The following is an 11,823-nucleotide window of genomic DNA, read 5'->3' on the forward strand; positions in this document are numbered from 1 at the left end:
TTGTATGGGGGCTGTGGAACAGCCTGGCAGGGGGGCAAGGCCAGCAGGGCCTGCTGAAATGCAGAGTCCGGAGGGCGCAGGTGGGGGAGGCGGCCGGAGCCCTGCTGAGTGCTGGCTTGAAGGTCACTTCGCCGCCTCCTGGGGAGTGGTGGGCAGGGCTGTGTTGAAGGTGGTGGACCGGCTTCCTGTCTTCCTAGAGGCCCAGGTGCGGTACCTGCTCTACTCTGACCTCCCATTTGCTCTGTTTCCAGCTCACCATGGCCAAAAGGCTGCATGCACGGAGGCTGGATGGGATCGACCACAACCCTTGGTGAGTGGGCAGGCGCCGGGGAGGTGTGGGGGTGTCCCTCGGTCGTGGGGGCAGGACAGGGCTGGAGGTCCCGGTCCCTAGGTCTGCAGGACTCAGCGGAACCCAGGACAGTCAGATTTACGGCCACAGCCCACGAGAGGCAAGTCCTGAAGCAGAGGCTTGGGTTCCACACCCAGCTTCTCCCCGCTTGGCCCTGGCCCTGGGGCCCCTGACACCTGCCCGGACCCCCAGCTCCCCAGCTGCAAGAGGGAGATAATTTTATTTCTCTCGAACGGCCTTGGGAGGTTAAGACTGTATGATAGCAATAGGCTACCCAGGCACAGGCTGGGGGCTTTTTAGGGGCTGTTTTATTTCACTTAGTACAGAGTGAGTCACGCTAGGAACGTAAGATACAGGCGCTCTTCACTGGACATAAGCTGAGATTAAGCTCCTTTCTTCGCCAACTTGTTCTAAATATGGGAGGATCATGCCCACTGTTACTGGCGATAGGTGGATGCAGTGGACAGACGTGTGAGGAGTTCATGATCTTCCGGCCACACCCGACCTGGGTCTGGAACATAGAGACACCTCTGTTCTTAAAAAGATTGTTGGCTGTTTTTTTTTTATACAACACGGGAAGATTCTTTCTTTCAAACTGCCCCCGTGCACAGAACTTTGTGTTTTGCGAAGATCTTCCTCCTCCGTCTTCTCCTTCGATGCTCCGTGGTGTCTGGGATGAGGGAGCCAGGCCCAAGTTCCCTGTAGAGTCTGGCTGATCCTCAAACTGCCCCCCTCCGTCCTCTCCATGCAGCAGACTAGGCAGCCTGGTGGCCCATTTTACAGATAAGGTAAAGTGCAACTCAGAACAGGGAATACGAGGAGGCAGGCCGGGAGGGGAGACAAGATTCCTTCCTGACTCACAACCTGGTAGATTCTGGAGCCAACCACCCCATTGTACAGAAGGGGAGACTGAGGCCAGGAGAGGCTAAGTCTTGTGCAAAGGCAGGGCAGAGCAGGAGTGGGTCTGGCAAGAATGCACAGGACAGGAGGGGAGTGTGAGGGATCAAGGCCATGAGATCAGGGTAACCAAGGGCTCCAGGTTCCTGCGGACCCCAGGGTGGTGGCCCGAGGGCAGCCAGTCTCTGTAGATGTTTGAGCCTGGCTCCCTTGTCCTAATTCCCGTGGAACATCCACCACCTGAGCACTGCCATTAGCTGCTGTGTGACTCTGGGTAGGTACCTGGCCTCTCTGAGCCTCAGCAGCTTCCTGTGTCTTCAGGGGCATCATGGAACTCTGGGGAGAAAATGACTGATTCTAGACTGCCGGGCTGACCAGTAGACCCTGAGCGACGGATGAATGAACACTCTGACACACGACTGCTGTGAAAGAGAGGGCTAAGGGACTGCCTGGCTAAAGGAACCAGACAGCCTCAATCGCCTGCCTCTTCAGGCTTTTATTGTAGCAGCAGTTTGAGATAAAGTTTATCTTTTCGGCCAAAACCGGTTTGGCTCAGTGGATAGAGTGTCGGCCTGCGGACTGAAGGGTCCCGGGTTCGGTTCCGGTCGGGGACATGTGCCTGGGTTGCGGGCGCATCCCCAGTGGGAGATGTGCAGGAGGCAGCTGGATTGATGTTTCTCTCTCATCGATGTTTCTAACTATCTCTCTCCCTTCCTCTCTTAAAAGATCAATAAAAATAAAATAAAATAAAAAAAGTTTATCTTTTAGATACAATCACTAGGGTAAGTAATCTTGGGGGGACATGTGTCTACAGTGTCCTTTAAGTAAGGACACCTAAAAATTAAGTGTAAGGATTTCAGTAAACACCAAGGGGTCTGCACGTGCACAGACTTGTTTGGAAAGGTCAAGGAATAATTAGGGGTGCCGCCTTCCACACTCCCCTAATCAGAATTCTGATAAACAGGGTGGGCCACCTTCAGCCCACTCATTTTTTCGGAATGTCCTCCTCACAAACTTTCCTTACGAGTCCTGTGTTTTCCCCACACTAGACATAATGATAGCTATTGTATTCAATGTAACTCAGCCAAGTCTGACTACTCTGCCCCCCGCCAGCCTGGAACCCCAAGCAGCCTCCTCCTCCAGCCTCCCCGCCTCTCTCCCCATCTCCCTGAAGAGGTGGCCACCGGGCAGGCCCAGAAGAAAGGTTGTTGAGGGCAGACGCTGGGCTGGCGGGGCTCCTGTGTGCCCAGCGTAAGGATCGAGAGCATCAGCTTTGCTCCTGACAGATGTGGAGTCACTCTGGGTGTGCCTTGGACTCACGGGGCAGGTCCCTCCAAACTTCAGCTTCTCCATCCCACTGTGACCCGGGAACAGGACGGGCCTCGTGCACATCGGGGAGGCTACGGGAGCAAGCGTTTCACTCTGGTGTTGGCAAGGGCACAAACGGGTCATGAAATCCACTTGGAGGGACTCGACAAGAAGTGTTTCTGAAGAATTGAGTAGGCTCGGCTAGGCTAGGCACGGCACTAGATCACACCAGAAGGAGAATGTAATTCCAGGAGGGTTTGCGATATAAAGATGATTTCTTACTATGGATCATGGTCTGAAAGTTTGCAAGCCCTGGGCTGAGACATGGGATTGGCACAGTGCCTGGCCCCCCTAATGGAAGAGCATGTTACCAGCGATGAGCCTGACACTCATCTCCAGGGTGGACGCAAGCTGTCCAGTTTCTCTAGAACAAGCCCCGTGCATGCTCACCCTGCCTTGGAAACAGGTGGAAGTCCAGGTCGGGGTGGAGGGAGGGGCTGGTGCCAACTCTCCATTTGTTGCCCAGGGTGGAGTTCACCAAACTGGCCAGTGAGCACGATGCTGTGAACTTGGGACAAGGCTTCCCCGACTTCCCGCCCCCAGACTTCGCCGTGGAAGCCTTTCAGCACGCCGTCAGCGGGGACTTCATGCTCAACCAATACACGAGGGCATTTGTGAGTCTCCCCGTCCCTCCCGGGCCCCTGGACACAGGCTTCTGATGAGCCCGGGGAAGGAGGGGGAAGAGCCCAGGATACTCAGTCCAGCCATAGTTCAGTGTTCACTGAGTGTGTCCTCTGTGTCGGGCTCTGGCTGGGACAGCTCATGGTCTGGGAAGAGGCAGACGAAAACCAAGAAAAAACAACAAAACACCAGAAAACAAAGGCAGTTGATATGTGGTGATGGAGGGAAATGGGGCAGGAAGAAGGGGGGATCAGAGAAGGCTGCCTGGAGGAGGTGACACGTAAGCAGAGCCCTGAAAGACAAGCTACTAATTGATTTGACTCTAAATTCAAACGCGTTCTGTAAAGGGCCACAGAGTAGCTATTTGCCAACCCTGGGAGTAGAACAATGGCTCTTCAACGTTGGTGTGCATCGGAATTGTCAGGAGGGATGTTCCCTCCAAGTCCACCATCCAGGGACAGCCACTGCCAACAATTTGCCACTTTGGTTAGAGTGTTCAGACTTTTAAACTTTTAACCTTTAAAAATGCTTACATAAAAAAACATACACACACATGCTTATATACCTCTGTGTGAGACTTGTGTGTAACACCAATGGACTCATACTATAAATAACATTCTGTGACTTGTTTATTTCCGTAAACAGCATGACAACTTGCCATGTCCAAAGAGCCCCCGTTCTTTTTCATGGCTGCATAGTATTCCATTGCCGCGATGTGGCATGATTTGCTTAACTAGCTCTGCCCTGCTGGGCTGGCTTGGGTATCCTACTATTATGAACAGTGTCACAGTAAATAGCTCTGTGTATGTCTCTTGGTGCAGGTGTGTGAGTGTTTCTCTCGGATACATCCCTTGAAGTAAAACTAGAGAACTAAAGGGCATAAGCATTTAAGCACATGATCGATATTGTCAGATTGCCCTACAGGAAGGTTTACTCACAGTCCCGGCAACACACTGGCCTCAGAGCTGGCAGGAAAGTTTATTATTTGGGTGAAAGAACCTTTTGTCTCACTCTTGCCAACCATGGGCATTATCAATCTTTTAAATACCTGCTAATGGTGACATCATTTTCTTATAATATAGCACCATTTCAATGTTACTTTCATTTGCTTTTCTTCAATCATTATTCTTTCATATGCACATCGGGCATCCATACTTTTTCTTTTGTGACCTACCTCGTTTTTTCATTTGGGTGTGTACCTTTGTCTTGTTGCTTCCTAAGAGCCCTTTATATATTAAATATCTTACCTGATTTTCTTACCTTGCATTGTTTTCTCTCTTTGTCTTTCAAGTATGCTCCTGGTATATTTTGCTGTACAGAAATTTTTCATTTTTATGTGGTCAAACCTGGTTTAGTGGGTTATTTAGTTAAAGTCTCCATCTTTAGTTTCAGTTACTTGCCTCACTTGGCTTAGCCTTGAGCGTTTTGCAAGTGTCCTCAGCAAACAAGTGTACGACCCAGTCTTCCTCTCCCAATGGGATCCTTTCAAAGCTGTGGCATAAAACCCTATTCCTGCACTTCGTCTGCGTGACCTTGGGCAAGTCCTTTCCTTCTTCTGGGTCTCTGTTTTTCTACCTGCCAAATGGTGGGAATCAAATAATGCCTTTCTTGCCCTCGCCACTTTGGCTCAGTGGATAGAGTGTCGGCCTGTGGACTGAAGGGTCCCGGGTTCAATTCCAATCAAGGGCATATGCCCGGGTTGGGAGCTCGATTCCCAGCAGGGGGCCTGCAGGGGGCAGCCAATCCATGATTCTCTCTCATCATTGATGTTTTTCTCTCTCTCTCTCCCTCTCCCTTCCTCTCTGACATCAATAAAAAATAAATAAAGATAAAAATAGTGCCTTTCTTGCAAGGTTGCTGGGAGGATCAGATGGCACGAATGTGCGCCTTGAACTTAAAAGGAGGTGTTCTGGGTGTGGAGCTGCCGCTGCTCTGGCGGCCGTCTTGGGCTGTGCTCCACGAAGGCGCGCGCTCTGTCCGGTTCCCCACCGTACCCCAGCCCTGGGCACTGGGCTGGCGCAGAGCAGGTCATGGCAGGTGTCACGGGGGCGATTAAAGGACTCACCCCACAGGAGCTGACTTTGCCCCAGGCCTGCCCGGAGAAGATGCTCGAATTGCCGGCTGAGTCAGGCGGCTGACCCCTCTGTCCCGGCAGGGTTACCCACCACTGACCAAGATCTTGGCCAGTTTCTTTGGGAAGCTGCTGGGACAGGAGATAGACCCTCTGAAGAACGTGCTGGTGACTGTGGGCGCCTACGGGGCCCTGTTCACAGCCTTCCAGGCCCTGGTGGACGAAGGAGATGAGGTGAGTGGGGCGGGGCTGGGGCCTGGTGGGGGTGAGGGGTCAGGGCGATACTGACCTCAGCTCATCTGACCCTTGTACCAGGTCATCATCATCGAGCCTTTTTTTGACTGTTACGAGCCCATGACATTGATGGCAGGGGGTTGCCCTGTGTTTGTGCCCCTGAAGCCGGTGAGAATGCTGGTTGGGGTGAGGGTGGGGTCCAAGGAGTGTGCTGTGTTGGACCCTAGGAAGGGAGGAAGGGAGGGAGGAAGGGAGGAAGGGAGGAAGGGAGGAAGGGAAGCCAGTTCTCCAGGATGGGGAGAGGGTGGGGAGAAGGTGGGGACAGTGGAGGGGAAGAGGTTCAGATCCTTAGCACTGACTGCCAGGGAAGCAAGTATTGCCGCCCTCTTGCAGACCCCCACGCGGGATGGGGAACTGGATTCCAGCAGCAACTGGCAGCTGGACCCCACGGAGCTGGCCAGCAAGTTCACACCTCGCACCAAAGCCCTAGTCCTCAACACACCCAACAACCCCCTGGGAAAGGTACTGAGACCTTCTGGGGACCCTCTGCCCTGGGTTCAAGTCCACACACTTACTGATTTGCCGCCTCGGGGCCTCAGGTTTTTCCTCTGGAGCAGGAGGGCTGCCTATGTGAGCGTGAGGGTGAGAGGGCTGGTGGTGGAGCGGGCTGGGTGCCTCCATACCTCCTTCCCCAGGGCCCAGAGACAGTGGCTCCACCTCTCTGAGTGTTTTCTCATCTGTAAAATGGGAACATGATAAAACCAATGTGAAGGAAAACCCAGTCTTCCTCCTGGGTGTCTCCCACACTCACGCACGACTCGCGCACTCACGCTTCTGATACCAGACGTGTGTGGTTTTCCCACACCAAGCAACTCTGCGACACCTGCTTGGTGCCCTACAATTCCACTCAGTTCAGTTCTGACCCTGTCTTCCTGGAGGGGGCATCCATCCCGCAGGCTAAGGGCTCAGCCCCACGAGACGGCCCCCACGCCACCTCAGATGCCAGTGCCCAAGTCCAGGTGATCCCTGTGCCCCTGACCAGGCAGCTGGGAATCTGAGCTTCCCATGACCCCCTCCCTGGGTCCAATTAATTTGCCAGAGCAGCTCCCAGGACTCAGGGAAAACGTTACCAGCGTATTACAGAACGTGCTAAAGGACACAGGTGAACGGCGGATGAGGAGATCCACGGGGCGAGGCCTGGGAGGGCCTTGAGCACAGGAGCGTCTGTCCCCAGGGAGTAGGGCTGCATCACCCTCTCGGGTGCCCAACCCGGAAGCTCTGAGCCCCACATGATTGGGGTTGTGGAGACCTCATCACATCGGCATGACCAATGAGCAACTCCTTTTCCAGCCCCTCTCCCTCTAGGAAAGTGGGGCTGAAATCCAGGCTTCTCATTCGGGCTTGGTCTTTCTAGGACCAGCCCCGCCCAGGACCCCACCCAGAGCTGCCTCATTAGAACAAAGGGTGTTCCCAGCGCTCTTATCACTTAGGCGTTTACAAGGGTTTCAGGAGCTCTGTGCCAGGAACCAGGGGCAGAGACCAACATACATATTTTTCTCTTTTTTTTTAATATATATTTTTTATTGATTTCAGAGAGGAAGGAGGAGGGAGAGATAGAAACATCAATGATGAGAGAGAATCATGGGTCGGCGCCTCCTGCACACCCCCTACTGGGGATCGAGCCCCCAATCCGGGCATGTGCCCTTGACCAGAATCGAACCCGGGACCCTTCAGTTCCCAGGATGACACTCTATCCACTGAGCCAAACCGGCTCGGGCTCTATTTTTCCGTTATCTCACAGGATCAGTGTTGTGGGGATTCAGTAGGATGGGGCAGAAAGGCTCTGGGATTGGATGTGCCCTCACCTCTCTGAGCAGGCCTGTGTTTGGGGACGGCCCACAGGTGTTCTCCAAGGCAGAACTGGAGCTGATAGCCCGCCTGTGCCAGCAGCATGACGTGTTGTGCATCACGGACGAGGTCTACCAGTGGCTGGTCTTCGACGGGCACCAGCACATCAGCATTGGTGAGCCCGGCTGGCCAGGGTGCCCCCATTCCCCTAGCTACTTGTGCCAGGGCATTGAACCCAATAGGAGTCAGCAGCAGGCCTGACGATTAGGGTCTAAGGGTCTGGAGGCACACAGGTCATGTGACCAGGGGCAGCGACTTACCCCCTCTGAGACAGGGGCACCCACCCAGGCTTGTCATGAGGGTAACCTGGAATAAGTCCTATAAATAGCACTATCAGAGCTCTGAGAGTGAGAGCCTGAGGGCCCACTGGGGTCCAGCCCCCACCCTTCCCTGCCCCCTCGCCCCATCTCAGCAGCTGTTCTCTTTGGCCTTGGGCAGCCAGCCTCCCTGGCATGTGGGAACGCACTCTGACCATTGGCAGCGCTGGCAAGACCTTCAGCGCCACCGGCTGGAAGGTGAGTCGACAGGTTAGAGGATTACCCTACCCCCCTGGCCCCTGGCAGGAAAGGTGGCTGGGAGTTAAGAACGCCTTTGGCCAGGCCCTGTAAGGCCTCACCCCCACCTGTGTTTGCGGTCTAGGTGGGCTGGGTCCTGGGCCCCGAGAGACTCATGAAACACCTGTACACAGTGCATCAGAACTCTATCTACCACTGTCCCACGCAGGCCCAGGTGAGGAGGCCAGGGGACCGCACCCGGGGGAGGGAGGGCCGGGCTGGCTCCGGGGCCAGGTCAGCCTGACCGGCTTGTGCATCCTCTCCATCCCCCCAGGCCGCAGTGGCCGAGAGCCTGAAGCGGGAGCAGCTGCACTTCGGCCAGCCCAGCAGCTACTTTGTGCAGCTGCCACAGGCCATGCAGCGCAGCCGTGACCACATGGTGCGAAGTGTGCAGTCTGTGGGCCTGAGGCCCGTGATCCCCCAGGGCAGCTACTTCTTCGTCACGGACATCTCGGACTTCAGTGAGGAATGGCCGGGCTGGGCAGGGTGTGGGGGGCTGGAGGCTGCCCAGGGCTCAGCGTGGCCTCTGTCCCCCAGAGAGCAAGATGCCTGACCTGCCTGGGTCTGCGAACGAGCCCTATGACAGACGCTTCGTCAAGTGGATGATCAAGAACAAGGTGGGCGGGGCCCGTGTACGGTTTACAGGCTGCACTGCTCCGGGGCTGACCAAGAAGCTAAGGGGCCACACTCCAGCCCCGCCTCTGCCATGAGCCCTGGTACAGGACTGTATCCACGTCAAGGATGGCGAGCCTGTTTAATTTGTACAAAGGTGGCACGTGGTTGGCAGAACGAATGCCTGGCCTCCCAGGGCCTCAGTCTTGCCATCTGTACAGTGAGGAGTTGGCCCATTAACTCTGTGGTCATCCAACTCAGAGCTATGATTCTCAGTCTTATTTACTCTCTGGCTCAGCCCTGACCCCTCTCTTGGCCTCCATGTCCTCTCTACACACAGGAGGGACATGGGATGTTCTGTAGTTCTTTCCCTCTGACCTTGACATAGCACTGGGGGTGCGCATGAAACCCGAGAGCTGGGGCTGCTGGGCCGGGAGGCCATGCTGAGACACGGGCTTCCTCCTCCCCAGGGCTTGGTGGCCATCCCGGTGTCCGTCTTCTACAGCGTGCCCCAGCAGAAGCACTTTGACCACTATATCCGCTTCTGTTTTGTGAAGGTAACAGGCAGGGCTGCGGGAGGGCGGGCAGGCCTCCCCCGCTCCCCAGGGCCCGCCGGGGGTCTGGGGAGAAGAGAGGGACCAATCTGTTGGCGCAGGATGAATCCACGCTCCGGGCCATGGACAAGAAGCTGCAGGAGTGGAAGGATGAGCTCGGGGCCTGACGGCGCCCCTCGGCCCTGCCTCACCGGGTTGGTCCCTGCGTGCCCTGCAGGGCTCCTTGTCCAGGATTTGGTCATTCCCACGCTGGGATAGATGGCACTGGTGAACCCCTTTTCTGTGACTCAGGGAACAGCCCTCCTTCTTAGTCTTGGGGGAGTTGGTAGCAATGCCCCACGGTGCCTACAATCCTGTTGCAGAGGTAGGGGGGCCTGGCCTGGGCCTCTTCCGTGCCCCTCCCTCGTTTAGGTCACAGGGTCTTGGGTCCCTTCTGGCCTCACGAGACTTGGCTGGGTCCCCATGGGCAGAGTCCAACAGTGTACTGGCCTGAGTCCCAGCTCTGACCCCAGCAAAGGCTCAGGCAGCCCTCCCTTCCTCATCTACACTTGACCTTGGGAAATTGCCTTTACAGTACTTTTTCTCAGAATAAAATTTTAAGTTATTCAAACCTTCATTGGCTTTACTCTGCTTCACTCTGGTGCTGATCGCTGGTGGGGACTTGGCCAGAGTGGAAGGCACCTCGGTGAACCTCAGATCCTAGCACTTCTCTGTACAAATGAGTCCCAGAGAAGAGCGGGGACATGGGACTTGTATGAAGTCACACAGTTAGTTAATGGTAAAACCAGGCCTAGAAGCCAGGGCTCAGATGGTATGTGTTCCTGGTGCTGGGTGGGGGTGGGGGTGTGGGTGTGGGTGTGGGTGTGGGTGTGGGTGTGGGTGTGTGTTTGGGAGATGGGAGCCTCATTTGAGTGTCTGACAGGGACGACCCAGACAGTCCCATCCCCCAGGGGTCAGACGGGTCAGAGTGCAGGAAGGAGGGTCAGGGCTTACAGTTAGAGGAGAGGGAAGTAGCTAGTGTTTATTGTGTGCCCTCACATGCCAGCCACTTGGGTGCCCCTCATTTCATTAGACAACTCCCTGAGACAGGAATTATTTCTCCATTTTACAAGTGAGGAAACCACTCTGGAGATGAGGTGACCCGCCCAAGGCCATCCAGCTGGCAAAGGGAGAGGGGTTAGGCCCTGGGGGTGGGCATCCTAAGGGAAACAATGACAGCTCCTGGATTCACTGGGAAGCGGGTGCCAGAGACTTATCCTGAAGTTGGATTTGCAGAGCAAGCCCATGGGTTTTGCTTATATAATTAGTTGGGGGAGCTGATGGGCACAGGTCGTATAGTAAAATATAGTGGGTCTTTGTCACTGGTTCCTGGCACAGAGCTAAAACACTTGAAATTTACCGAGTGATAGGAGTGTCTTCTGTTATTCATAACAAGTCCGCCTGACCATGTGATTAGAGGTCAGAACTTCCAGCACCAAAGAAAGGAACTGGACATTGAGTCCAGTCACATGGCCAATGACTGAATTGATCATGCATCTGTGATAAAATCCCACATAAAAACCCTGAATCCATGAGTCAGAAGGAGCATTTGGGTTGGTGAACACATCACTGTGCTGGGAGGTGGGTGCATCCAGAGAGGCCTGGGAGCTTTGTGCTCAGCCCCCAAGACCTTACTGTGCTACCCGTCCAAGTCCATGTGCCCAGTGCTCCAAAATGCAAAAACTCAAAGCATCAGAGTCCGGAGGGAGGAAAAGCTTATTGACCGAAGGTGCCAATCAGGAAGATGGAGGCCCTAGCAGTTCCTCAAATCCATCTTAAGAAAATGCAGAGTTCAGGCTTCTTGCCCGGCCAGCATGGATCAGTGGTTGAGTATCAACCTATGAACCAGGAGGTCATGGTTTGATTCCCAGTCAGGACACATGCCTGGGTTGTGGGCTCAATCCCCAGTGTGGGGTGTGCAGGAGGCAGCCGAACAATGATTCTCCTTCATCATTGATATTTCTCTCTCTCTCTCTCTCTCTCTCTCTCTCTCTCTCTCTCTCTCTCCCTTCCTCTCTGAAACCAATAAAAATATTTTGAAGTAAATAAATAAATAAATAAAGTCTAGCCCTGTCTGGTTTGGCTCAGTGGATAGAGCGCATGTCTATCCACTGAAAGGTCCCAGGTTCGATTCTGGTGCATGGATATTTTTCTCTGTCTCTCCCCCTCCCTTCCGCTGTCTCTAAAAATCAATGGGAAAATATCCTCACGTGAGGATTAACACATACATACATATATGCATACATACATACATAACGTCTCAATTAAAAGAGAGTAAAGGAACGAACCTTTTAAGAATTGGGTTAAATGATCGCCAAGGCCCTTTCCAGCTCTGAATCACACTCCAGTTTTGGGGCTCAGGGTCCCCCTGTGTAAAACCAAACTTGAGATTTGAGTGTCGCGCTCCACCGGAGCCGGCGGGCGGCTCGCGTTGCCCGAGGACCCAGAACAGCACACGCCGCGCATCTGGACACTGACCCGCCTCCAGCCGCGCCCACCACTGCGCAGGCGCGCCCAGCGCGAGAACCGCCCCGCCCACGCTCTCCCGCGGCTTCAGGCCTAGGCCACGCCCCCGCGCGCCATCGCCTCTCTGATTGGGCGGCTCGGAGGAGGTGA

At 54.6% G+C, this 11,823-nt stretch overlaps 1 protein-coding gene and 1 long non-coding RNA gene across 3 annotated transcripts in view; one reads left to right on the forward strand and one right to left on the reverse strand.

Annotated features, from left to right (window-relative positions):
- CCBL1 (cysteine conjugate-beta lyase, cytoplasmic) overlaps positions 1-9,782 on the forward strand; it is a 26,118-nt gene extending 16,336 nt beyond the window's left edge. For both annotated transcript variants that reach the window (XM_006768493.2, XM_006768494.2), the window contains 12 exons: positions 252-310; positions 3,081-3,228; positions 5,391-5,540; positions 5,622-5,708; positions 5,934-6,062; positions 7,443-7,563; positions 7,887-7,963; positions 8,088-8,177; positions 8,277-8,463; positions 8,540-8,619; positions 9,085-9,171; positions 9,270-9,782. In XM_006768493.2, coding sequence (XP_006768556.1) covers positions 252-310; positions 3,081-3,228; positions 5,391-5,540; positions 5,622-5,708; positions 5,934-6,062; positions 7,443-7,563; positions 7,887-7,963; positions 8,088-8,177; positions 8,277-8,463; positions 8,540-8,619; positions 9,085-9,171; positions 9,270-9,335 — 1,281 coding nt within the window. In that variant the 3' untranslated portion in view covers positions 9,336-9,782. The remainder of the gene's footprint in view (positions 1-251; positions 311-3,080; positions 3,229-5,390; positions 5,541-5,621; positions 5,709-5,933; positions 6,063-7,442; positions 7,564-7,886; positions 7,964-8,087; positions 8,178-8,276; positions 8,464-8,539; positions 8,620-9,084; positions 9,172-9,269) is intronic.
- On the reverse strand, positions 4,519-11,608 carry LOC107183884. Its single transcript, XR_001514699.1, has 3 exons — positions 11,496-11,608; positions 6,116-6,277; positions 4,519-4,810 (listed from the first exon to the last, which is right to left on the reverse strand). It is a non-coding gene; the product is annotated as an uncharacterized LOC107183884 (long non-coding RNA).
- Positions 11,609-11,823: the final 215 nt, after the last annotated feature.

Source organism: Myotis davidii, unplaced genomic scaffold (genome assembly GCF_000327345.1).
Source record: "Myotis davidii unplaced genomic scaffold, ASM32734v1 scaffold142, whole genome shotgun sequence".
In the NCBI taxonomy this organism is placed as follows: domain Eukaryota; kingdom Metazoa; phylum Chordata; class Mammalia; order Chiroptera; family Vespertilionidae; genus Myotis; species Myotis davidii.